Here is a 27,904-nt window from a genome sequence, read left to right as displayed (position 1 = left end):
AAGGATTAGACCTATTTCTAATCCATAAAGCATTAAACCCTTCTTAATCAGTTTATTAAAATAAATATTTATCGTAGGGAATCTCACTAGTTACTTCTACTACAACTATATATAAAAGAAATCTCAACTATATTGCTCCTACTCAAACTTGATTATAGGTTAACGTATAAAACTTCAGACCAAACCATATACACAACAACTGGAAACACAAGGTTGTTTTCTATGTTTCTTGATAAATCAACGAGCTCATAAATGATGAATGACACCAATGATTCACTAGCTTTGACCTGACATCAAATTCATAGTACCAAAATTAGATAATATACAAATTAAACACCAATTTTAACTCATAAAATTAAAGTAACTTACAATGAATAAATTAACAAAGCATCAGTTGATTTCTCATTCAGTCATTCATTGAATCATCTTCCTAAATGGAAATAAGATTTGTCCTGAGAAAAATTCAAAATTCAATTGCTATACAAGAATTTAGTGTCCACTAACAATGTTAAAAGTGTATTTTTTTATTAGGGGTGCTAAATGGGTCGTGTTCGCGGGTTGGCGGGTTCAACCCGACCCGAACTCGAAAATTTTACATGAACCCTAACCCGACCGAACCCGAAAATCGTATTATACATACGAACCTGGACACGACCCGAAGTTTTGTGGGTTGACCCGAACACGACCCATTCAACTCAATTTTTTTTTTCTGATTTTAATACATTAAAATTAAAATTTAGTAAAAAAACACAAATGCATATAACACAATTATATTTAAGTTGTAAAATCTTATGTTAATATCTCTTTTAAATTATAATTATGGCATAAAATAAATACCTTATTTAATTTCTAACATAAAATACATTGTAAAAAATATAATATAATACAAATGTGTTAAACGGGTTAACCCGCTAACCTGACCGGGTTGACCCGAACCCGACCCGTTAACCTAAATGGGTTCGCGGGTTCAACCCGAAAGTCACTTGAACGCGTTTAAACTAAACCTAAACCGGCGAATTTCGTGTTAGATTCGTGTCTTGTTTTCGGGTCGTGTCAGAAATTCACACCCCTAGTTTTTATACTATATTTTATAGATCTAACAATGCAATATTGTTTTGTTAACGATAGATATGTCATATTCGACATGGATCATAATGTAACACCTCAACCCGGTTTGGGTTGATGTGTCATAGTACATCGGAGCTTAAAACATCATTTCATAAATTTGTAAAACTTTACATTATTTTAAATGAGTCAAAATACTGTACAACATTTTAAAATTTTATGAAAATCCATGTGCGTCTTTAATCTCTCGAACCATCCATCCAAGTCTTCTCGAATATCCTTGAAACCTAACGTACATAAGAAGGCAAATGTATGCCTGAACTCAGTGGGACAACAATGATGCAATATATTTTCTTAACAATATTTATATATCAGACAATATATATAACACATATTCAGTCAGTCACCTTCAGTGCGTCACATTCAGTAGTTCAATGCGTAGTCAGTTTACATTCAGTGTGTCACATAGTCACATTCAGTTTTTTAGCGCGTCACCTTTCGGTGTGACACAATCAGTAATTTAGTGAGTCATAATTAATATTTTCTAAAACAATATAACTATATATTTAAATTTAAATATAATAATACAAAATCTTGAAGATCGCAAAAGCATACAATAGTGAATCTAAATTATCAACTACGAGGTAGTGGAAACCCAAATTCGTACACATAAGGTTATTTAAGAGTCCATACCTTTTAATGTTCCAAAGCGATGTCAACTCATTTGCGAACGTTTGTAAATATCCTTTAATAGTTGTTGGTAGTTTATTTGTGGTTGACCAACTTGATGGTTGTGAACAGGCTTGACCAGAGGTTCAAAAGTTGAAGTGGTAAAATATTTATATTGGCTATGAGGCATTAGATATATATTAGGCAACGTTTTCAGACACGGACCGGATCGGTCGGGTAAGGTTCCGGAAACTTTACCGGGCCGGTTCAGCATGTTAGACCGTTTCAACATTGAGCCGGTGGTCGAGCCAGGGACCGGGCTGTTGGGCCGGCGGTTCATCACGAGAGGTCGGCCCGGATTGTTTGTTTTTTCTTTATTTTTTAATTGGTTCAATCTCCTAACAAAAGGAGGGTGTCTGTTAATGTCGCTAACTAGATCTGAACAAATTAGGGGTGAATCTCGTTGACAGAGCTCAGATCTAGACAAACGAAATGTTAGAAGTCAAGATCTGGACATACGCTGCCAAGCTGGAAGGATGGCCGGAGGCAGTAGAGCTCGCGGGGAGGGAAGAAAGCGAGAGTATTGTCACCAGATTTTTTTCCGGCTAGACTCTTCAACAACAACAATGGATATTGGTTAAATGTGAGAGAGATGGAAGGAACTGTATCTTATTTAAAAAAATTGAGACTATAGCCAACTAGCCCAACTTTTTATTCCAAGTCTACAGAGACTTGACAACACTTTATTTGTACTTTACTACAGTAATGAAACTAAACTACATAATAAAAACGAAAATATTTTGTTTAGTTTTTTACTTGTTTATTAATTCAATATGTATGATATAATATTTATAACGTTTTCGGTTCTTAAATGTGGTCGGACCGGTTGGACTAGTCCAACCAGTGGACCACTAAGGTGACCGGTTTAATATTCGATCCGATCCTAAAAACATTGATGTGAGGTTTGAAAGGTTTCTGAGTCTTGGATATTTTTAATTGGGATTTATTTTTTTTTATCTTGTTTTTCTTACTAACTAAGGTAAAAGAATTTTCTTATCATCATGTGTTCCAAGTTTGAGTGACTCACTAACTCCTTGATGTATCCTCAAATCTTGGGGCTCAAGGTACTGTATTCTTATCCTTTATTTTTATTTTATTTTATTCATGTTAACTAAATTTATTTAACTATTATTATTATTTTCCATAAACCGTATGTATCTTTATATATATATTCATAGGGAAGGGTTATCTTGAGAACGCTAAACATTGCGAGGACCGTGAGAACGAATGAAAAAAACCAATCAAAACGGATTTTTTTTAATACATACTTCATTGTAATTAAAATAAACATCAAAAAAGAATTTACAACATCATTTAATTCATTTCTTCTCTCAAAATCACTCTTACTAGATTTTTTACGCATGTGTAAATATAACAAATTTACACATGTGTAAATGACAAACTTACATATGTGTAAATTTTCTTTATTTACGAATTCACGTAAATTTTAACGTGTAAATTTAATTTCTAAGATTGTATTCGAACAATAATGATAAGTGTAATAAGAAATTTTGAATTTGACTTGTTTTTGACAAAGTTCTCGTGGTTTTTAATTCGTTATCACGGTTCTCACAATATTTAGCGTTCTCATTTAAACCCTCCCCTATATTCATATTACTTTATAACTTAAGTTTGTAATTTAATTTTTTCTTATGTTTACTATAACATATTTCAACGCAATGTTTTTATTTTTTTTAGAGAAAAATGCCCGGATAGTCCCTGTGGTTTCGCTTTTTTTCACCTATAGTCCCCAACTTTCTAAAACTACCTGAATAGTCCCCAAGTTTTCATTTTTTGTTCCCGGATAGTCCCTGGGTCTAACTTCAGTTATTTTTCTCTGTTAAAATGATGTGAAATGACAAAAATACCCTTTTCTTAAAAGGCCAAACCACAGGGACTATCCAGGTATTTTTCTCTTTTTATTTATAAAACCCCACCACCACACTTCATCTTCAACCTCCACACACCATCACCCTCCTCCACCCTCCACCATCACCCTCTCTCTCTCCCTCTCCAATTCCGGCGAAAGTCCGGCGACTCACGGTGGAACCAGGGTTTTCCGGCCGTTTTTCATGGTGGAACCAGGGTGTACCCCCTTAAACCGCACCTCCCGAGACCTTTTCCAGCGTCGGTTTTCCGATTCGAGCTGCAGGGATGACACTTTCAGCTCCGGCAGCCGCGTTTCAACAGGTTCACTCCGGTAACATCTGAACTCGTCATCTTCTTCATCTCGTTTTTCATTAGATCCTTTTGGATCCACCCCTTTTCTGGTTCCTTACGTGATTTACAGGTGGTGTCGATAGTGGTGGTCGATGGAGACGACGATGGTAGACGGTGGTGGCGTTCCGGAAACAGCAGCGCCGCTCGCAGCGGCTTTGGTTCATACGGACTTCAACTTTTGGTTTCATCTAGTTCAACTCAGGGTCTCGTCGGTCCAGGTTTGGAGTCTCGGCTCGTGTCTCGGTTTGATACTAGGTTCAGTTTCTACTCGGATCAGATTCAATGTTCGGTTCCAGTTCGAGTCTCGGTTCAGTTTCTGACAAGTGATTCCGGTGCAGGTTAGTCTTGGTTCAGGTTTTAGTTTTGAGTTTACTCGGTTCAGTCTCCGGTCAGTTTCATTTTAGTCATTTTTGTTCGATTCGTTGCAATGGTGGTGACTCCGGCTCGAGTGGTGATTCGGTTCAGTTTAGGTCTTGGTGTAACTCGGTTCGGTTCCGGCTCGGGTTGATATTGGAGGGTGGAGGAGGGTGATGGTGGGTGGAGGTTGAAGATGAAGTGTGGTGGTGGGGTTTTATAAATAAAAATGAATAAGATGCCCGGATAGTCCCTATGGTTTGGCCTTTTAAGGAAAGGGTATTTTTGTCATTTCACATCATTTTAACAGAGAAAAGTAACTGAAGTTAGACCCAGGGACTATCCGGGAACAAAAAATGAAAACTTGGGGACTATCCAGGTAGTTTTAGAAAGTTGGGGACTATAGGTGAAAAAAGGCGAAACCACAGGGACTATCCGGGTATTTTTCTCTTTTTTTTACTATCGCTATGATTTTATAATTTATAAATTTTGTCGGGTGTTTCACATAATGTGAAACAAACTTGATGAAACATGGGTTAACCGGGGGGGGGGGGGGGGGTAACTCACTGGTCTCGTCAAGAAGGGTTAATCCCTTTCTCTCGATGATCGCTGGCTGGATCGTCCGCCGGTTGATCTCCTGCACAAGGAAACAAGCCGTGACTCGTAACAAGGAGGATGGGGTGGGGGGGTGCTCCTTGTTACCACTCTCCGGTGTAAGAATCAGTAATTTGCTTGGGAAGCAAAGTGTGATAGTAGTAGTAGTGAGAGAGTTGTGGAGAGATACCTCAAACCTGATTTGGGGTTGGTATTTATAGCCGAGGAGTGAAGGAGGGGTTGAAGGGACGGACTGACGACGTGTTGCCCCTTTGCAGGGGTGTCAGACTTGTCGGTTGTGGAGTTGAAGCCACGCCCTACTGCGGTATCAGTCCGTTGCTTACGTATGGCCTGACAGGCGACTGCTAGTGATGCCACTTGCTCTGTGGTGTCAGTCCCACTTGCCTTATGGGTAGGATGCGGTGCAGGCCGCATCGCTGCCTGCGGTAACCTTTGACGTTCCCGCGTTTCATGTTTTGACAAAGACATATGCGGGATGCGGTGCCGAGCCGCATCTCCGTCTGTGGTGACTGTTGCTGTTGCCCAGATCCCTTGTCGTGACGAAAATGTCCACATGATGCGGTGCCAGCCGCATCGTTATGTATATCCGTTTTCATACACAAGGTAAGGCTTCTTCTTATCCTCAGACCGATTGGATTCGAAGGATGCGTTCGTGCATGCCCGCACGGACGCAGATAAGTTCCTTGCTGGTGGGGGTATTTTGATACGGGTAATGGTCACTCGCGGTCAGTTGACGCGAGATTTAGGACCATACCCCTTCAAAATTGGATAAAAGAATAGAAAAATTACCTTTTATAATTCCGAGACCACCAATTCCAACAATGAGCGGTAGACTATCTATGTTGATAATGCGTTTTACAGGTTCGGAAAAAAGTTCTATATACACAAAGGGAGTTCTTCCATGGCGTAAATTCATATGTTGGAAGATCAATCCAAACATATTCACAGTAAAAAAAGTATGCACATAGGAAAAAAAACAACTTTAACACGATGATGCAATACAAATACAAATACAAATACAATATCAATATACAACCATCATCAATGAATGGACAATGGTTGTTTATATAGTGTAGTAGACAAAGCTAGACATGACTTACGAAGAGGGAGGAATGGTGCAAATTAAATGAAGATGGCTGGACGGTTAGTTATAGGTAAACAACATTAATATTTCCTTTGTTATTCCCTTGAAATTAAGGGAACAATCAAAACACAAAAACCTTAATATTCATCTTAATCATTTTTTCATAGTCGATAAGGGAACAATCAAAACACAAAAACCTTAATATATTCATGTTAATCATTTTTTCATAGTCGAAAATCAAAAACCTTAACTTTCGCGAAAAGACAAACAAGAGTCATGCGTCTCAAACTTGTTGGGGGCGAAAGTGGATAACGTATACGGGCCTTTTCGGAAAAAAAAATTGCTTTGTTCCTATAGTTCAAGCATCAGGGTGAAGGGAGTGGTTACCTATTTGGAATAGGTAAACTCCTCATTCACCCAATCAGACAGTGTCACGTCAATTCACCTAAATTGTTTACCTAATGCTAACAAACGTTGGCGATGGCTTACCTAATGGGGTTTAGGTAAACTATTTAAAAAAAGGAAAACTGTGTGATTGGTTGAGAAGAAATGGACCCCACCACACACCCTCTCTCTCCCCCTTTCCCTCCCTCTCACCGTGTCAGTAAAGGTTCACCGATCATCCATGTTCACCGAGCGGTAAACACAGACGACGGCAGTGTTAGCCCTCGGTAAACCGCTTTGCCGCTGTGTTTACCGCACCACTTCGTTCACCCTCATCTTTGTATTTGTGTATACATATAATTTTTTTTCTTCTAGAATTTCGGGCCTGAAGAAGGCCCTTGCTTTATTTTACTCCTCTTGAGTCACCCTGACACATCTTTGATCACACTAAGTTTATTTTAAAGACACTTTTATAATCATCAGTAATCACACAGTCAAGAACCAAGTTAATACCAAAACTAAGATCATAGTACACCATTAAACCACACAAGTTAATAACTTTTTGGTTGCAGGAGTTGTTTGTTATTGTGTGCTAGATAAGATTTGTATTTTGTATTAGTGTTGGGCCTTACTTACTCGCCCATTGAAACAACATTAAGCCTAAAATCTTGGGCTTTCGTATATGGTTTGGGGCCTTATTTATTTCTGGGCCGGCTCTAGCATCGTCCTGATCTAGGCCTAAGATGGTATTTACATCAATTCGTGTGACTTTATTTTTTCATTTTTGAACAAGTTGTTTATTAATAAAGTGACCCATCTTAAGATTTGTTACTACCGGATAATTTAGTAAAATGAAAGAAAATTTTGAACTTAAAAAGGAATAATGTAGGAGATACCAAAAGGATTAGACCTATTTCTAATCCATAAAGCATTAAACCCTTCTTAATCAGTTTATTAAAATAAATATTTATCAAAATACTAGTGGGAAACCCGCGCGTTGCGGCGGAGTCGACAATATGGGCCGAGAACATAATTCAAACCTATAAATGTTAAAAAAATCATATATACATTGTGTGTGTATATATGTAAAATTAGTTTGAAAAGATAATGCTTTCGGGCGTTTTGACCGGTCCATGGTTAAACTATCATGAAAAATGTCATCAAATGTTGTGTTGTGTGAAGTGGTTAAAACACAAAGCTAATACATAAGAATTACCGTAAAAAAAATTCTTAAGTGAAACCAAAATGTCCAATTCCGATTACAAAAATTCTAAGACTTGGTGTAAATGCCACATCAAATGTGGTGTTGTTTGAAGCAGCATTTTCTATAATACTTTTATAATATTGTCTAAATGGAGTATTCAAAGTGCCTTTTTCAAACTCCACAAGAAAACAAAATTTAGAAAGTTGTTTAATCAGCTTAAAAATTATAAGAACAAAACTAAACTGCTAAAAAAAATAAGAACCTGCAAAAATTGATCAACAGGTGAAAATGCCACATCATCCCTTTTCTTCTGCACAAACCCAAAATTCGGTTCCACCTGCAATAAAGAAAGAAGATTTAGTAAATAGTAACGGGTCAAAACTGGTTAAGTTGAAAAAATTAATTTTGTGACAGTCAACACGAACCGGGTAAGGTCAGATTGAGCGCAAACACTTCTTTGTCCATTTTGTTTTACAAATCCTTAATATAACTAATGCATTATTTATGATTAATAAAATATTACTATAACAATCATCCAAATCTTTGAATAACCGCTATCGAATCAACTTTTCGTATAGTGGATAACCAATGCGCAACCACAACGATTGTCTTTCCAACCATTAACCGGTCAAGTTAAATCTTTGAATATGCCACATCGAGTTGAACCTGGCTTAGAATATACCAATTAAACCACTCAAGTTAAATAAAAAAAAAACTAACCATCTTCAAATTAATAAAAAAAACGTATTGATGAAATCAACTTTATCATATCTTTACTCTTTAAACATTGTTGTCATAGACCAAATCACTTTCTAAAAGCTTTTATTTTTTTGAGAAAAAGGCGATTTTATACGAAACAAGAGTAGGCCTGAGGAAGATGCTCAGGCATATAGCAGTACAATACAAAAAATAAATAAAGATAAGAATTACATCGGGAAGTTGCTGAAATTAAAACTTGTCCGTTTATCCCATTCCAGATTTGCATATCCTGCCCTTGTTTTGATCCAGAGAAAATAATCGCCTTTATGACTCCCATAATCTTTGTTGCCTGCCAACACTCAACAGTCACTTGCATAATTTGTATTTCATATGTAAGCACAAAATCTCATACAACAAAGAGAGAAGCCAAGAAAACAATATGGCGGGTAGAAATATGGCAAGAAATTATGAAGACAACTCCTTTTTTAGTGGAACGATCCAAGAATTAACCAACTTATATGGGTCAATGCATTAAATTAGTGGATCAAGTGTTATACCAGTTGGATCCGACAATCCCCAATTGGATCAAACCCTTGCCAAGTGGAGCATTTGCGGTTTCCGACTGGTCGAAAACTCTACTGCGTACCTGTTCACGTAATTGTTAGTTGCACATAATATTAAATGGTATTATGAGAATCTCAATTATCCAAATGTGTAGTGCAAGATAATACAGTATCAATAATGCACAAAACCATTACTATTAGTATCCGCTTTCTGTATCAATGCATCCAGTTGATCAGGGCTCGGTGTAAGGCCAACGAACCCAGTTCGAGTTGCGTGAGGCTGCCGAAATCTAAACAGTAAAATCACCACAGACTATTAGAAAAAGCAACATTAAATGGCTTAGTTACCTTTATATCGCGATGAACTCTGCATCCTCCAGTGTATGTGTCAAGAAACCACAGTCGATCAACATATTAAATCCAAAACTTTATGAAGCCATTTATACTTCCATATTCGTTTAGTTATCGAGCCTGAAATACAAAGCTTGTTTAAGGATTTAATGGCACCTCTTTTGCTACTTCAACAACAGCTATCCTTTTTTCTTCGACTGTTGACTTCTTTAGGGCCTTCACAACAGGAGGTGGTGGATACATGTTGAAGGAAAAATATTGTAACATCACATAAAGAATATGTTTCAATTTAAGCATACTTGAATTTAGAAGAACAGGCAGTTCGAAGCGAGATTTTCAAATCATTATGTTAATAGCATATATAAATTGTACCAGAGAGGGTTCATCTTCATCTTCCCATGAATCTTTTATACCATCTTCATCATTTCACATGCCTTCAGGGTCCTTTTTTATATCAAGTGCGGTTGGCTCATCCTTTGGCATTCAATTTAAATAGTTGAAACATGTGAATCAATATCTCTTCTTCCGTTTTACCAGCTTTTCAGCTTTTCTACTGCCTCCACCTCAAGCCTTTTGTTTTCAAGCAGTGTCTCTTCAGAATCATCACTTTTCTTTATTTCCTGAGCAAGAACAAAACTTTACACCAATCTAACACATACATAGTTCATACTGTTATCATACTTCCACAATATTAATACAATAGCCCAATGTGAACACTAAATCAAGAACATCTCCTTTTAAAATATAGGTATTGTTTCATCATACTACTAAGGTTGCTCATGGTCCACTTCAGCCGGTTATAACGAAAAACTCTAGGCTAGACTACTAACTATTGTTTCGAAAAACAAGTAAACAAGTTTCGACAATTTGGATGAGTGTTTTCTTTTCAATATCCTTGGTTTGTATCAAAAAGTTAAATTGATAAAGATGATCAATAATTAAGATACATACACATAACCACAAGCTTAAAAGTGAAAAAAAAAAAGATAAATAATAAGTTTCAAACCGGTCGACTTGCTTCGGTTTAGTCGGCTCAGCCGGTTACAAAGAGCTTTTTAACACCCCTACATACATGCTACTACATTTCTCAAGCTCTAAATAAAAGAGAAACTAACCAGAACCACGTTCTTGGTTGCATCGGCCTGAAACAAATCAAAGCATAACAATTAAATTTAAAAATGAAGATGTACACAACTAAGAACATCAGACAACCCAATTGAGAGGCACGATTATAACCCTGAACGAATGACTTCTAACATTTACGGGTTTTGATTCTCGAACCCTAAACGATTGACGATGATCCCAAATGATGTCGAACCCTAACATGATAAAATTCCCCAAATAATGGGTTGACCATTGGATTCAACCAGGCCTCAATTGAAAGGGGCTTATTAAATTAAACTTACAATAAAAGAATAGAATCTTGTCTTTATTGTGTATTTTGAATTGAAGAAGCAGAACAACCACCATCATCACCTCCCTTGCAGACCACCGAGACCTGGTCGTTCACATGCTTAACCTTTCCTCCTGCAACAAACAAAACAACCTAGATCGAGTTTAGTATCTGGGGAGCATGAAAGGAAAATGAAAACTCAAAGACGCTGGAACACAACTTAACAGGGGTGGGATGGAAAATGAAAAATAATGAGGAACATCTTTGGAATTCCTTATTGAATGTGGGGTTTGATTATGAGGACGTCTGTTCTGTTGGGCAGGTAAGAAAATGATTTTGTGTGTGTGAGTAGGGGCAAAAAAGGAAGAAAATTGTAAAAATATAGGAATTTGTTCTACCTTTTGGTATGCCATCTTAAAAATATGATAGGAAATTACATTTGTAGACATAGGAGATACTTTATATAGTTATATAGAAGATATCTGAATATTCATTTATTTAGGACACCTGATTACTCGATACATGTTGAATATCAGGTGTATCTGTCAAAAGTTAATTCAAACTTGTTTTGCCCGTGTTGAGTTCATGCTGGCTTCGTCAAATATGCCGTTTTAGGTCGTTCCTACTTTTGTGCTTTATTTTGAAAAAGGCTTATGGCCAAGTCTGTTATGATAGTCCGGGTTTAGTGGTTTTAGCCGTTTGAATCTTGCTATTTAATGTTGCTTTTTTACTTTTCATTATGTACGTACAATCTTGAGATTTTAGTGAATAAGAAGCCTCTAGTGCTATCTTGTGTTAAAATAGCAACACAAGTGGTATCAGAGCCTCTAGTGCTCTCTTGTGTACTTCGACTCTGGATCATCTTCATGGCTATTCAAGTTAATGCTCTTTCAATGACTCCTACCCATATTCCTATCTTTAAGGGAGAGGGTTATGAGTATTGGAGTATAAGAGTGAAGATAATACTAAGATTTCGTGATCTTTGGGACCTGATCCAGAATGGTGTGACTGAATCAGAGACGGATCAAACCAAATTGAAGGCCTTTAAGTTGCAGGGGTTATGGACAGATTTTGAAAACTTGAGCATGACAGAACGCGAGTCCGTTGATGATTACTTCTCCAGGGTCATGGCCATTGAAAGAAAACAACAGTCATATGGTGAGAAGATTGGAGACCAAACTGTTGTAGAGAATATACTAAGGAACTTGATTCCTAAATTCAATTATGTTGTACCTTCAATTGAAGTGTCCAATGATTTGTTGTAACACCCCGTGTTGAAACGGTACGGGTCGAAACGGTTCGCGTCGAAACGGTTCAGCTCGAAACGGTACGGGTCGAAACGGTACGGGTCGAAACGGTACGGGTCGAAACGGTTCGCGTCGAATCGGTACGGGTCGAAACGGTAATTAACTCTTTAATTTTTTATATTTACTCTATAAAATATAATAAACAATTATTTTAGAGAACTTTTTAAAAAATTAAATTAAACAATTGTATTTTATAGAGTAAATATAAAAAATTAAATTAAAAAAATTCTCATTTAACAGAACTTTTTAACTAGGTTAGAGATTTGGATGAAAATGCCAAAAATGGCCAAACGTGAGGGGCAAAATGGTACCAAACTGTCATTTTGGACGAAAATGGCAAATGTGCTCAAACCTCAGGGGCGAAAATGGCAATTAACTCTTACATGTATGTAAATCAAAATTTTGCATTTCGTCTAAAAAAATTACGCATATCGACTCATTCGTAAGACACGCTACGCATAACTCGTGAAACAAGCCGCACGTTCATCTTCTGGTCCCTCGGCATCATTCACACATCGAGACCATGTCATCTCACCAACTAACTCGTCCAACTTGTCATAAATCTCGTTGCATCTCGGGTGCGCTTTATCCGCAATAACAAACATATGCAGCTCGGATTTCACCTCAATCCAGCTGCAACCGGGTTCTTTCTTCAACCCAACACGTCTCATACTCTTTCTAATCTTCGAGACCTTTTCCCACATCCCTGCATCAGCGTAAATATTCGCCAACAGTACATACGTGCTTGAATCTTGTGGGTCCAGCTGAATAAGCCGACTTGCAGCCGTCTCAGCCACCTCCACATTCTTCTGTAACTTGCATATACCAAGTAAGGTTCTCCATATAACATCATCGGGTTCGATCGCCATGTCGTTAATAAGATTTAACGCCTTGTTGACTTGACCCGACCGGCCTAATATATCCACCATGCACGAGTAATGTTCTAATTGAGGGTTTAGCTTGTAATTGTTCCACATCGAGTTGAAGTATTCTAACCCTCTTTCCACTTGGCCCATATGCGCACACGCTCTTAGGACCGACACAAAAGTCGCATGGTTCGGTTTCACATTGTTTAGTTTCATGGACTCGAAAATACTTATCGCATCGTTTGCATGTCCGTGGTTAGCGTATCCGCAAATCATCGCGTTCCATGTGACGAAATCTTTATTAGTTGACTTGTCAAACATTAATCGTGAATCGTGCATGTTGCCGCACTTTGAATACATATCAACAAGTGTGCTGCAAATGAACACATCGGTTTGCATTTCTTGTTTAATGATTTGACCGTGTATCTGTCTTCCTAAACTGATGGTTGCGAGATTCGCACACGTGTCAAGAACCGTTGCAAATGTGAAGTTGTCGGGTTTTGTTCCGGATTGTAACATCCGGGAAAAGAATTTTTGCGCTTCTTCACTTTGTTCTTGATCCGAGAATCCCGAAATGATCGCATTCCATGCCACCATTGTTTGTTCCGACATTCGTTCATGAAGCTTTTCGGCATCTTCGATTCTCGCGCATTTGCAATACATATCTACAAGCGCGCTTCCGACAAAAGATTCCAAACCCATCCCCGATTTAACTATTCTACCGTGAATTTCCGTTCCGTAGTTTAAAGCTTTCAGACCCGCACACGCTTTTAACACACTACCGAAAGTGAACTCGTCGGGTTCTAGACCCGAACCCAGCATCGAAACAAGAAGTTCAAGTGTTTCATCTACGTTACCGTTTTGCTCATAAGCAGCAATAATCGCATTCCAAGAAACCGCATCTCTTATCCGCATGTCGTCAAACACGCGGCGTGCTTCCGTCAGAGCTCCACATTTTCCGTACATATCAAGCATGGCATTTTCAACGCACACGTTGGACTGCAACATACTCTTGATTGTCAACCCGTGTAATCCCACCCCAAAGGTATACGCTTTAATCACCGCACACGCGCTAAACGCACCTGATAAACTAATCTCATCAAAACCAAGATCGGTGCACATTAGATTACGAAACAGCTGCAATGCTTCAAAAGCTTCACCAACACGCGTGCAACCTATAATAATCGCGTTGTATGACTGTCGATTACGAACTGATAACGTGCGAAACAGTTTTTTTGCGTCGCTTAACCTGTCACATTTCGCGTACATATCCAAAGTTGCGGTTCCTACTATCAAATCAGAACCGAAATTCATCTTTAGAGAATGACCGTGTAATTGAGACCCGAAATTTAGTGCGGTCAAGCCTGCACATGACCGAAAAAGACTAGCGTATGTTGATTGGCTAACTCCTAACCCTTCTTTTTGCATATTTTTGAATAGTTCCAAACCGCATAAAAGCTCATCATTTTGTACGCAACCAGCGATCAACGCGCTCCATGACACCCAATTCTTCACAGGCATTTCATTGAAAAAGGTTATTGATTCCTTCAGTTTCTTGCATTTTGCGTACATATCAACCGTTGCGCTCCCTGCCACCACATCGTAAACAAACCCAGTTTGAATAAGAAGTCCGTGAACTTGAACCCCTAAACCATAATCCTCCAAACCTAAACATGCCTTCAAAACCACAGCAAATGTGGTGGCATCCAACGCCGCACCCTCTCTTAGGATTCGCGTAAAAATATCAACCGATTCCGCACAATTACCGTTCTGTAAGTATCCTGAAATCAAAGAGTTCCACGAAACCACATCTCTCTCAGGCATTGAATCAAACATGTTCTGAGCAATACCCATGTTTCCAATCCCGGCATACCCGAAAACCATAGCGTTCCAAGAAATTGTGTCTCTTTGAGGCATTTCGTCGAAAACCTTGTGGGCATAATACATATTCGAACATTTGATGTACATTTGGATCAAACAATTTGTCACGAAGATAGTGGGTACAAACCCGGATGCAATCATGTGAGCATGTGCTTGTTTTCCTTGATCGAGGGTCTTTTGATATGAACATTGTTGGTATATGTGGGAGAATGTTCTTTTGACAAAAGTGGTCAAGGGTTTTGAAACTTTTGGGTTGTGGAAGTTGTCAAATGTATGTGTTTGTGTAGAGTAATGTTTGGGGCAAAATGGGATGATTGTTTTGAAACAGGTACGGGTGTGAGAGATGACGAGTGACTTAAACATCTGTGGCGCAGTTTAGCCCCTTAGGCATTCCTCTGCGTATGCTATCGGTTGAGAGTAACTGGGCAATCTGTATAAACCAAATAATGACTTTGATTAAATAATAAAAACTATATCCGACTTTATAAACATATCAGTAGTGTTAGTATGTATACTCAAATGAACCAGTTGATGACTATTGTAAACGAAAAAGAAGCCATTGTAAATTACAACCAAACCAAACCAAACCACTACTAACGGTTGGCTTCGGTTTGGTTTCACGGTTTGAGCTTATCGAACCTTCATAGTGATAAATGCATAAAATACGATCAAAATATAGGATATTCTTCCAACAGCTAGAACTTAAAAGACTGACTCCGTACAAATTATACGTTAAGGCTTAAGCAATGCAATCTCATGTGTTGATACCTGCCCAACTAGTCAATACTCTATCCACCCACACTACACTCACCCATGTAGCCCTAACATAAGTATGCGTCGTCATATGCATACTCTATGCTGCAACTTATATGTTTCATGTTAGTTATTTTCTACATTGTTTGGTGGTCACTAACTTCCTTTCGGTTATTTTAATTGTAAGCCTATAAAAGGCATTGCAAATTTATAGTTAAAATTTATTGTCTTGTTCTTGTCTAAATTCTTGGGAGATTATCCATCTCGAACCAGTTTCTAGCACACGTAAATTCCAACTAAAAATTCCAAGTAAAATATAAAAAGTAATATAACCTAAGGTGGTGTTTGTTTTTCTAATAAAGATCTGCGCAAGCTCTTCTATCTGCGCCGCACAGACATCCACTGTTTGTTTTTCCGAAGACGTTTCATTAAAAAACATATGTGCGAGCTCTTCTTGGTGCAGACTTGGCCCAGCCACTTCTAAGATATGCAGATGGTTAAACACCACCACCCACCATCACCGTCCACTGTCCACCACCCACCACCGTCCATCACCACCGCCAACGTCTACCACCAACGTCCACCACCACCACCGTCCGTACACCACCACCAGTTTATTCTAGAAGTCTACATACGTTAAAAAGACAAACAGTCTACATACGTTAAACAAACAGTCTGCATGGGTTTGGTCCACCTCGTCTTCTACAGATGTCACTTAAAAACAAACAGCACCTAAATCTTACAGCACTTAAAATCTTTCTCTTTCCCTTTTTCAAAATTTATTACTAAAAAAAAATTTAGCGTCCATTAACAGTGTTAAAAGTTTATGGCATTTATAATATATTTTATAGATCTAACAATGCACTATTGTTTTCTAAAGATATATACATGGATCATAGTGTGAAACAAAGTGAATAAAGCATAGAAAAAATACCTTTCATAATTCCGAGACCACCAATTCCAACAATGAGGGCTAGAAAATCTATGTTGATAATGCTTTTTACAAGTTTCCGAACTGAAAAAAAAAGTGTGAACACGATGCAATAAAAAAAGTGTGTGAACATCGAAAAAACAACTTTAACAGGATGCAATACAAATACAACTAGTATTAACGACCCCCGCGTTGCGGCGGGGACGAACGCCAATGCCACACTACTATCAGCGACCACCAACAATGAAGTTGCAGCGTGTTAATACGAATAAATTAAAACAAAACGTAAAACATATAAAAAAATAAATAAGTCGGTCTAGGATCCGAGCGTTACGATCAACCTGTCAAACGGAAAAAATAAACGACGTAAAATCGATTAACCACACACGCACGTTGCGCCGTGTTAACTCACAAAGTTATTTATAGTATTTAAATGAAATACAAATTTTTCTTTAGTTGATACAACCCACTAAGAATTATGTGACAAATCATAATGCATAAATATGTTGCAAATTATATACCCCCATGTTGTGGTGGAGGCGTAAAACCGTGCTAAGTAGCTCCAATATTATATCACCGTGAACGACGATCAACACCAAAAAGGTTCGTGTAAAAAATGAAATAAAAAATGAAATATAAAACCAAACGAAAAGTAGACGATGAAACAATGTTGAACCAATCACTCTAAATGTAAAACATAGAAAACAATAACTAAGTTGTTCTAGAATCACGCGTTGTGACGGCTTTTTGTATAGGAAAACTACGCGTAAAAACATTGAATCATACACGCACGTTGTAGCATGTTAACTCGCAAAATTAAATTTGACCAAAACATAATACAAAAATTTTTTATGGGTTAAAAGTGATTGTAACCAATCACTTTATATGTTTTGCATTTTAAAGATAAAAGAACAAAAATAAAAGTACAACTCATCAAACTTATGGTACAACCCTTGATGCCAATATATGTTAAGTACAACCCATAAAACATGTAATACAACCCTTGATGCCAACATATGTTTCAAATTGATATTATATAAATATCAATATACAGCTTCCATTAATGAATGGGCAATGGTTGTTTATGTAGAGTGGAGCCAAAGCTAGATATGACTTATGAAGAGGGAGGAATGGTGCAAGTTAAATGAATATTACCTTTTATTATTTTATTTATTCCCTTGAAATTAAGTGTTAGCATTATTGACTTAAACTAATAATGAAATTAACCAAACAATCAAAAACACAAAAACCTAAATATTCATCTTAATCATTTTTTCATTAGTTAAAAATCAAAAAAAAAAAAAAAAACTGTGAGAAGACAAACAAGAGTAAAAACATTTTAAGTGATTAAAAAACGGATGGAAACATAACTTTAACATTATCACTATAAGGATGTGATTTTCGAATTTCGATAACAATTAGTTTATTTTAAAGACAATTTGATAATCATTATGCATCACAGAGTCAATAATTTTTTTTTCTTGAACAACAACAATCAAACTTTTATTCATCCAAGCTAAAAGGTTAAAAACGACATATAGCAAGATGCTAGATATCGCAACCCGCATTTAAGAATACAACCGAGAGAAACTACAAAATACATCAAGGATCACAGAGTCAATAAATAAACAGTTAATAATAACAAAACTAAGATTACACCACCAAATCATACATACAATATATTTTATAGCAACTGAACTGAAACAATAATTAAACAACGAAGAAGTTTAAGATAAATATATACCTGTGACAGATGATGGTATTTTAGCCCGGATCTAATATCCTTGCTGCTGCTGCCGTCTCAATCGGAGGGTTCTTTCTTTGTTGTTGTGCCCTAATGGCAATATTATTATTATATTTATTATATAGATATAGACTAGGATTTTGACCCGCCGCGCGTTGCGGCGGCGTCAAAAGTTAAAGTAACCCGTATATATACTGTATATTTGACCCGACTTTTTACTTAAAAAAATTACATCCCCATCGACTGAAAACGTAGTATACTTATGCTTGACATCTTAAAACACGACTAAAATTAGCATAACAGGAAGCACGATAATAGTATTAGTGTCTAACATGTATGCATATCCAGACGGAAAGTTAAGAAAAATTTTAGTAAACCACAAAAGAAACAAAGAAAACTTCAATAAGGCGTAAAACATAAGTTCTTAACACCTACCTTAAAAGTACAGTAACGAACTTTAGAGAATCTTCAAACGATCCAAGCTACCTAAAAAAGGAAAAGGTTAAAAAGTTGTCCCAATCCCAGAACTTAGAATTTCAAAAACTGTTTATTATTGCAAAAATTTGGACATCAAAATAAAGTTATGATTCAACATCGTAGATGGTTCACAAACATGATCATATGATACATTAAGAGATGATATAAAAGAGGTACCCCAAATGTGTATTCAGTTCGGTTGCTGAACAATGAACAGTTCTTACTTTTTTTAACCGTTGGGCAATTTCTTATTTACAAAATCAGATAAATAACCAAAGATTACTTTGTTTTTCTCAAAACTTTAAGGATGCATTCGTTATCCAGCCTGTTATTTGGTATAAAAAACCAGATACATATTTGGGTGGTAGTTCCAGTAATTTGGTTAAATGATACAGTAATAAAAATGTGGCCTAGAAGTTACCTGGGTTAACTGTGTTGTTTTTCCAGAACCTATTTTGCAAAATAAATGAGAAAAAGAAGAAAAGGTCAGATCAATAAAAGACAATACAACCATTCCAAATTACTACAAAGGAAGAGAATTCAAAACTCTAGATACATTACTATTAAAAACCCACATTCATTGGCCCAAATACGTAGTCTATTCTTCATATAATATTGAATATAGTAATTTAACTCAAACCAATTATTACTAATTAATAATACATGGTTAACTAATAATTAAGTAATATGCATAACAGTATTCTTTTAACGTTTGGAAAAGAACAACAAAGTTTGGTACTTTAACACATTCCAAAATCATACATACCACAAATTTAAGCATAGACATAAAATTTTAATCTTCTGCACATAACTTTAAACGCTTTAAGCAACCTCAGAAGTAAAAATCTCTATCTTCTAAACGGAAAAAAATATGTACTTTATACCTACAAAGTTTGTTAATTTTGCACATTCAAAAACTATAAGGTACAAATTTTTCAGTTTAGGAAACCCACATTAGAAACCTGCCGTTTTTTTGTTTAGAAAACCCAGTTTTGTATATGTATTTTACACCTGCCGTTTTTTTACCCATTTACGAATTTTCTCTCAAATCTTTGACTCCAGCCTATCTTCTTTCTAAAAGCAAGCTCCCTCCTTAGAAAACCCTCATTAATATTGCTAAAGACTAACCGGTTTTTACCCGAACAAATAACCAAAGACATCAGAAAGTAATATCATTACCCTCTTAACAGGGCCGGCCCTGGGGGTGGACGGGAGGACCACCGGCTAGGGCCCGATATTTCGGAGGGCACACTATTTAAGATACAAACACCAGCATAGGCTCACTTACAAAACTATTCTTATGCGTTAGATTAGTTATTAGCCCATTTGCATTAGGTTTAGACCTTTATTGAGCTCAATACCCAATTTCGTTAAGGCCTAAGGGCACGTTTTTTGGAGCTCTCGAACAGGTTCTTAGAGGGCCGGCCCTGCCTCTTAAATCACCATAAGGTAACAATTTTTGTTAAAAATTAGAAAGTAATATAAAATTATAATTGAAGTAAGAAAATTGGGGGAATTCCATATAAAGTTCAAAATCACTCACTGTTATAAGTTCGAAGGTAAATATTGATCTATAAACTTCAAATTCATGTAGATCTTATAGTTTTTCACTCAAATTATGAAAGCAAAATCACTGTTATAAGTTCGTAATCTCTATGAAGATGAAGTATTTGTACGATTAAGCTCTGATTATTAATAGAATTATATTCAGTTGCTGTTTTACTACTGAAATTAGCATACATGTGAAAAATGGCAACAGAAATCAAACCTTGAATGCGATCTTGAGTCGCTTGTCAGCTGCGAAAGCAAATTCGAAACCTAGGGTTTTCAGAAACACAAAAGAGAAGAAATTGATGAAAGATTTGAGGAAAAATAAAACACAAAAGAGAAGAAATTCGTACAAACCTATGGCAGCAACAGCAACAATGGTCGCAGTAGAAAGATCTGGTATACAATACAGAAGTATTAAAAGGAAAAGGGTGGACACACTTGTGTTAAGAGATTATAAATAGGTGTTGGGTCATACTTTTTTGCTGGGCCGAATGATGGACCACAGTCTCCACTCACACAGGGCTTCAAAGATTCACTCCAGGGATAAATGGATAATCAATCATTTTGGGCTTCACCAAAATTTCTTTCCATAATTTATTTGAAGGCAAGTAAATATTTGAGGTGCACATTAATTAATCGTAACCGGTTATTATTGATTGAAACCGTAGCCGGTTGGTTAATAATCGATTGAGAAATAACCGGTTAGTGGTTATTTTTAACCGTATGTTAGTATACGGTTATTGATATTCAGTATGGGAACCGGTTAAAGTCATCATCATCATACTCAGTAAATCCCACCAATAGCAAAGCTAAGGTAGGGTCTGAGGAGGGTAAGATGTAGACAGTCTTACCTCTACCCCGTAAGAATAAAGAGGCTGCTTCCAGTGAGACTGTCGACCTCATAGTAGTTTTGCATCAAGTGTTGGACATAAGCTTCCAATGAGACTCTCGACTTCATAGTAGTTTTGCATCAAGTGTTGGACATAAGGCACATAACACTTAGCAATCGGGACAAAAGCCGAGTAGTGCATGTAACCCCTTTTCTTTCGGCTATCAACTCCACCACATGATGCATGATTAACCGTCCGCCGCTTTTAACATTATTTTCATGAAATTAATAAAATAACGTTAAAATTGGTGCAATTTCAATTTTGCCCCCGAGGGCCCACACATATATACATTATATGCGCATACCTCAACCTAGGCGTCCTTAACCGGTTAAAGTAAAAAAGTCAAATTAACCGGTTGACCGAACCTATTATTAAAATTAACTGGTTTGTGCACCTCTAAGTAAAATTGAGGGGAAAGGTTAAGAATAGAGGTGTTTAAAAAAACCGGTTAACAAACCAAAACTGAATATTAACTGGTACAGGAAAAACCGATATCGGTTATAGATTGCCCGTCAATTTGTAACCGATTTGTATATTCCAAATGAAAAAACCGGATAACCGGTCCAATTAAGCCCAAAAAAATGCCCAGCTCCACATAATGTATTTTTACCGTTGGCAACCAAAAAGAACGATCATATGATCGTTATATAGCGGTTTGGCTCGGTTTGTAGTGGGTTTTTGACCCACACATGTATAAATAATACTTGGATGTATTGTTTTAGTCCCACTCTTTTCTAGCTAAAAACCCACTTACAAATTAAAAAACGCACAAATTGTAAATGTTTCAAATAGCAAGTTCGAGTGCTCATGGTTTGGTTGGTGTTGGTGCTGCTTCTAGTGAGTTGGTTGTGAAGAGGATCTTGAGCACGAATAGGGATCCGACTTTTTAGATGAATTTTGACTATGCGAGACGTCGAATGATAAATAAAATGCGCGGTGCAAAAATTGCGGGACGTTTCTTGCAGCCTCATCAAATTCTACTTTGAGAGCACATTTGGCGTCACATTGCAAGGCGTTGAAAAAGAATCCCGCTAGTGATCAAACGCAAATATCACGGGGTTTGGGTACTTGGAGTTTCGATCTGGAGGCGGTTCGTCAAAAGATGGCTCAATTTGTTATTCAAGAATTATGTCGTTTGATCACTTGACAATCAACGTTTGACTAAGTTGATTCAAGAGAGACTTCAACCACGTTACACTCACGTACGTCGTTTGAGCCTTAGATGCGATTGTTTAAAAATGTGGGTAAAAGCTAAATAAAAAATGATTTTACGTTTTGAAAAATTAAATACCGGTGTTAATTTAACTACCGACGTGTGGTCAGCTCCATTTGGTTTACAGGATTCTTATATTTGTGTTACCACGCATTGGATTGATCCCAATCCGTGTAAAATGATGAAACGTACAATCGCGTTCGATTTATTTTGTTATCCACATATGGGGGAAATATATATTATGTTTTATAATGCGTCGATAACACGTCGAACAACACAACAATGGTGCAAATGAAAATAAATTGCTTTCTATTGCTTTTGATAACGTGTCGAACAACACAACCGCAGTGCAAATGTTAAAAATAAGATATAATCCGATTTGTAACGGAGATTTTATCATAGTCGATGTGTTACGCACATTTTGCCATGCCCATTGGTTGGTTGGAACTCTACATGAAAAATGTTTGATTGAGCGATTTTACAAAAAGAAATCTTAAAACCATTTCATGAAAGTCTTGCAACGGTCGGTTTGGTGGAACCATTTGACGAACTTGGTTAGAGTTGTATTGAAACGTTAACACAATTACTTGAAGTTTGTAAAACCGCCACAACGATTTTATCGGGAGTTTATTAACCCACAAGTAGTTTGGTACTTAAAACAACTATTTTTCATGTGTCGAAAAGTAAATGTTTTTGAATTTAAAGGTGACGTTTATGAAACAATGATTGTTCTGATGAAAGAAAAGTTTAGAAAATACTTTCAGAAATGCCACCAGTTTTTACGTGTACTGCCACTTTGAATTGAACCCGTCTATAAATGTTCAAGGTGTTGTGTTGATGATTATAAAGATTTCTTCGGATTTTGATTTAGACGATGAAGACCCAAATTTACAAGAAATGCATTAAATCGTTTTGACAATTCTTTAAACAATCTTTTTGATCATTATGTCCAAAAATATGGTAATGTATCATCCATACATCAAACCATGGCGGCGAGCTCAAAAAGCTGGAGAAAGAATGTGGAGTTGAATTTATATAATATGTTAAGAATGAGAATAGAACACGTTCTTGAGGTGATACCTCTAATAGTGAACTTGGGAGGAATAAATTAACCGTTTTTTTAGCCACCATGCCACCCGATGAGTTTCACAACTTTGATATTTTGGCTTGGTTATAATTACAAGAACCACATTATCCCGTTTTAGCCGCCATGGCACGTGATCTACTAAGCTCCCAAGCTTCTACGGTAGTTTCGGAGTCGGTCTTTTCTCTTAGTAAAAGGGTACTATCCGTTCGATAAACAAAACTCACATCTTGAAGACGAAATTGCGGTGGAAGAACAAATAGATGAAGTTGAAGTATTTCAATGCGGTGGAAGAACAAATACACGAAGTTGAAGTATTTCAATGACGGGCGCAACCACTATCGGATGATGAACTCGCGTACAATGAATCGGTACGCTTAACTAGCCCCCAAGCGAGTAAACGACTAGCGAAAAAAATATATTGGACGAATGTGAATAAACAGCTAAATGACACGACTCGGCGACGAAACAACTAGACAACGAAACGAAGAAACTACTAGAAGACGGGCACAACCACTATACGAGTAAACGACACGACGACGAAGTTTATTGAAGACTAGTTAAAAAAATTGTATTGGATACTTTTATGTGTTTTTAGTTTAAATATGTAACGTTGGTTTAAAAGTATTAAAATTTATAAAAAATATTAAATTTTATTTGGTTGGTTTGTGTGTTTTATATTTTATTTTATTTTATTTTTTTGCATTATTTTAAAAAACTAAAAAAAACGGTTATTTTTAACCGTTTTGCAGTTAACTGATTAGCCAATTAATAATAAATTATTCGGTTATAACTAGTTATACATTTAAGCCTTGATTAACTGGTTATTAATCGAAACCGATTATTTTTGGCAAAAAAACAACCCAACCGGTTTCAGTTATAAAAAAAAACCGATATGTGCACCTGTACTAAAGAATAGTGATGAACAAAAAAAAAAAAACGGACATAAAGCCGTACCAGACCCAAAAAACGGGGGTTTTTTACACTTGGTTAGACCCTGCCCTTATTCTGAGTCTAGAATACTCACCTCCCCCTCCCACATAATCGTTCGACCCCCATCCATTTTCAAGGACATAGCACCCAGAAACTCCAACCGTAATTTATTCGGTTACCTTGAGGCGTTCTTCGAAGTGTAGGCGGAGGAGACACTACTAAAAACTGAAAAGTAGGGGTGTGCAAAAAAATCCGAATCCGGAACCGAATCCGAATTATTCGAAATTCTGAATCTGAATTATCCGAAATTTCAGATATTTGATGTCACACCCCGATTTACGGTGGGCCCAGGCGGGTTTAGTCGTGACCGTTGGTCAATCAGTTTATCACGATTAATTAATAATGCAACGGAAGTATTAGGAGTAAAAATATTCATTCAAAGCATAAAAAAGTGTTTAATATTCAAATACAATAGTTCAAGTATTCAGATAATAGTCCATAGGCGGATCGAAGTAAACAAAGCTTAGACAACATAGGCCTTTGATCGGAGTGTCGCGCCCCGGTCAAAGATAATATTTATCAGCCCAAATTACCCTTAACAATGTGTTGGTGGTTGTAAGGGGTCGAACCACAAAGAGTTTATGGTTTGTGTGCAGACTTGATTGATTTTTAATTGTTTTGTTGTCACTTTATGAAGCTTGCTAAAAAATTAAGTAATTTGTTTGTTTGAAAGAGTGTCAGAATGAACCGACAAGTTTGTTTTGATCATTTAACTACTAAAAACTTGAACAATTACACGAAAACTTGATGAATGGTTTAAAACAATATTTTGGAAAACAAGGTTCACACCCACTTCAACAATTGCAAAGCCTAGGGTTACTAAATGGTTTAACTCGGTTTAGATGAATTAGATCATTAACGGTTTTAGGATCACGAGATTTAGGTGTCAGTTGCTATCAACGTTCAAGAAGGACCACAATGCACTTCGTTACATCGGACAATTAAATCCTAACACAAGACAAGGCATAAATATGCATATTCATTTCACAAAGTCAAATTTCATAACTCATTCGACAATTTGTAAATTCAATACAAACGTAAGACAATTATCTAGTTTTTCAAATGCAATTCAAATTGTCACAAACCAAGTATCAAACAAATAGTAAACCCTAAACCTTACAAAAGTCTACACCGGGGTGAAACCCGCGAGAATTAGCCGCTCGTGGTTGAATGAACGCGATCACCGGATGATTGGAACTTGAACATAAACATCTTGAAGCCTTGAAGTAGTGAAAATAGTGATTAGGGTTTAGGATGAATGATGGTGATAAACGGTTAGAAGATGGATGGTGATTAGGGTTGTGGAGTGAGATTAGATGGTGGAATCAGTTGATTCGCTGATGATTGGATGGATTGAGGATGAAGGGTTTTGAGTTCTTGGCTCCAAGATATGATTTCAAACTCCAAAAGTGTGTAACTCCTCGAAAATGGTCAAAAGAATCCCTATAACCCAAACAACCCACAACAAAAATGATCGTTAAGATGGATTAGTTTGGCCTGGTTATTTTTGGGGTTTTTGTCGTGAATGGTCAGTGTTACCTAGAACAGTTAAACTGGGTTACTTTGGGTTAATCAATTTTTTGGGTATGTGGGATTGGTGATCAGGGTAACCCATGGTTTGGTATGTAACAATGTTGTATGGCAGAACAATATTGTATAACGGATGATATTTAAAAATGATGAATGACTGATCTAATTTAACTGTGCTTATTGTTGTTTTAATTGAACGATACTTATTGAATGGTATTTAGTTAGACAATTTAATAGTATTTAGATGTGAAACCTGTGTTTGAGCTTGAATTGGAAGGTTTGGCTAGATACCCCATGTATCATGAATTGGATGTTTGTGTTTAGATAACATGTGTTTTAACATGAATTTGATGTTTCTTTTATTTGACAGTTTTTGGTTCAACAAATTGGAATGAACAAGTATTGGATGTTCAAAAAATTGTGCATCTAAATGAACACTGGTTTTTAGAGATTGGAATGAACACGTATTTGACAATAGATAACCTATGCATTTAACTCTAACGAACAGATTGATGTTCATACATGTTTGACTAAACAGGGGTCTTTTGATGTTTAAACATGTTCAACTACCTTGTTCCACTATCTCCCTAGTTCAAACTTTTAGTTAAATTCATACACTAAATCTCAAAACAATTTCCAACAAAGGGACAATGCTATATCACGTCCCCAAACACTCTCAATGTTTGGGATGCACCCATCTAGCTTACTCACTTGGTTGTTTTAAGACTTAGTAGTTCATGTATTTTTCACTTTAGTCTACATTCATGACCAACCGAAATCATTAATAAAGTTGATGATTTTGTGCTTTAGTGAAACATATAATGAGGTTAAATGGATGTTCACCATACTACCTCCTTGCATGACCACATTCTTGGCTCCTTATTAATTCAAGTTATACCCCCTAATATCCAAATCTAATCCATTATCAAATCCGTAACTCACACCCTCCGTTTCCGTTTAGGGTAACTTCGGTGTTCCATACTCAAGAACTCTTCGAACTCACTTACATGGAATCTCTACGCAAATCGTGGGTATACATGACCCTCTTTCCGTTTTCACACTTTTGGGTGCAATATGTATTCCGTATTAAAACTCACACAATCACACTTATGAAAATACATTATTCGTACAAGCAAATCTGATATACATGCTTTATACATTTATACTTTAGGAATACATGCATGCTAGAAGCCATTCTTGCACTATACTTTGTCACTAATTTCGTACGAGCCTACCTTAACATATATAGCGCTATCGGAGTAGCACACTGCCCTTGTTGGTTCCATGTTAAGTAATACAATCATACAACGGTCATTTCGTTGCGACGAAATGATTACGCTAGTGGAATCTTTGGGTTGACAAGTATGTGATGCTTGCTAGTTCATGATATGTTACACCTTAGTATACGTTTTTGCCATGTGGATTTCGTTAAAACTCTTTCATATATATGCTAGTACACTAAACTTGTTTGCTCACCAATACTTTTGTGTTGACATGTTACTTTAATATATATTGTAGGAGCTTGATGATGATGTGTTGAAAAGAAATATAGCGGGAAGGACTAGAAACACATTTAGTTTAAATTTGTGTTTGTTTGTTGTTTAATTGTCATGTTCTAAATGTTTTATTTTCCTTTGAAACAATGTATTCTCCTTTATCATGAAATGAAAAAAATCGTTATCTTAAATACTTGTCACAATTAGCCGTTATGAAGTCTCTTGCAATCTCGTTTTCGTCTCACTCCTATGTTTCCGCCATCGAGTGGGGTGTGACACCACCAGCCACCCCTTTCCTCACTATCGCCGCCCACTTGCCACCCCCTTCCTGCCACCACTAGCCACCCCTTTCCCCCACAATCACCGCCCACTTGCCACCTCCTTCTTGCCCCCACCACCGCCCACTTACCACCCCCTTCCTGCCCCCACCACCGCCCACTTGCCACCCCCTCCTGCCACCAACAACAACCCCCTTTCTGCCCCACCAACCACCATTAAAACCACGAAATCTAACAAACCATCTGACA

At 36.8% G+C, this 27,904-nt stretch overlaps 1 protein-coding gene across 21 annotated transcripts; it reads right to left on the bottom strand.

The window, feature by feature from the left end:
* Positions 1–1,201: 1,201 nt before the first annotated feature.
* Positions 1,202–20,689, bottom strand: LOC110891004 (pentatricopeptide repeat-containing protein At3g02330, mitochondrial). Of its 21 annotated transcripts, XR_004872807.1 has the most exons (14): positions 20,526–20,689; positions 20,389–20,438; positions 19,042–19,070; positions 18,579–18,629; positions 18,144–18,233; positions 16,403–16,483; positions 10,675–10,795; positions 10,505–10,587; positions 10,384–10,410; positions 9,641–9,888; positions 9,113–9,484; positions 8,912–9,000; positions 8,586–8,703; positions 7,773–7,992 (listed from the first exon to the last, which is right to left on the bottom strand). XR_004872807.1 is itself a non-coding variant. In XM_022138663.2 (7 exons), exon 7 carries the CDS (start codon positions 15,076–15,078, stop codon positions 12,421–12,423), a length of 2,658 nt encoding a protein of 885 aa, XP_021994355.1. In that variant the 5' UTR covers positions 15,079–15,145; positions 16,403–16,483; positions 18,144–18,233; positions 18,579–18,629; positions 19,042–19,070; positions 20,389–20,438; positions 20,526–20,689; the 3' UTR covers positions 12,181–12,420. The 21 variants fall into 21 exon arrangements, 3 of the variants coding, with proteins under 3 accessions (XP_021994355.1, XP_035835943.1, XP_035835944.1); XR_002564942.2 differs by lacking the exon at positions 10,505–10,587 and having other exon boundaries at positions 10,675–10,814; XR_004872804.1 differs by having other exon boundaries at positions 10,505–10,795.
* Between the last annotated feature and the right edge of the window lie 7,215 nt (positions 20,690–27,904).

The sequence above is a fragment of the Helianthus annuus genome, chromosome 11 (assembly GCF_002127325.2).
Source record: "Helianthus annuus cultivar XRQ/B chromosome 11, HanXRQr2.0-SUNRISE, whole genome shotgun sequence".
NCBI classification, from domain to species: domain Eukaryota; kingdom Viridiplantae; phylum Streptophyta; class Magnoliopsida; order Asterales; family Asteraceae; genus Helianthus; species Helianthus annuus.
Note: the sequence above shows the minus strand (reverse complement) of the source record. Positions and strands in the feature narration are given on the sequence as shown.

Excerpts from the sequence above, each read along its gene's own strand:
- LOC110891004 (XM_022138663.2), bottom strand. The coding sequence starts at position 15,078 with ATGTTTAAGTCACTCGTCATCTCTCACACCCGTACCTGTTTCAAAACA.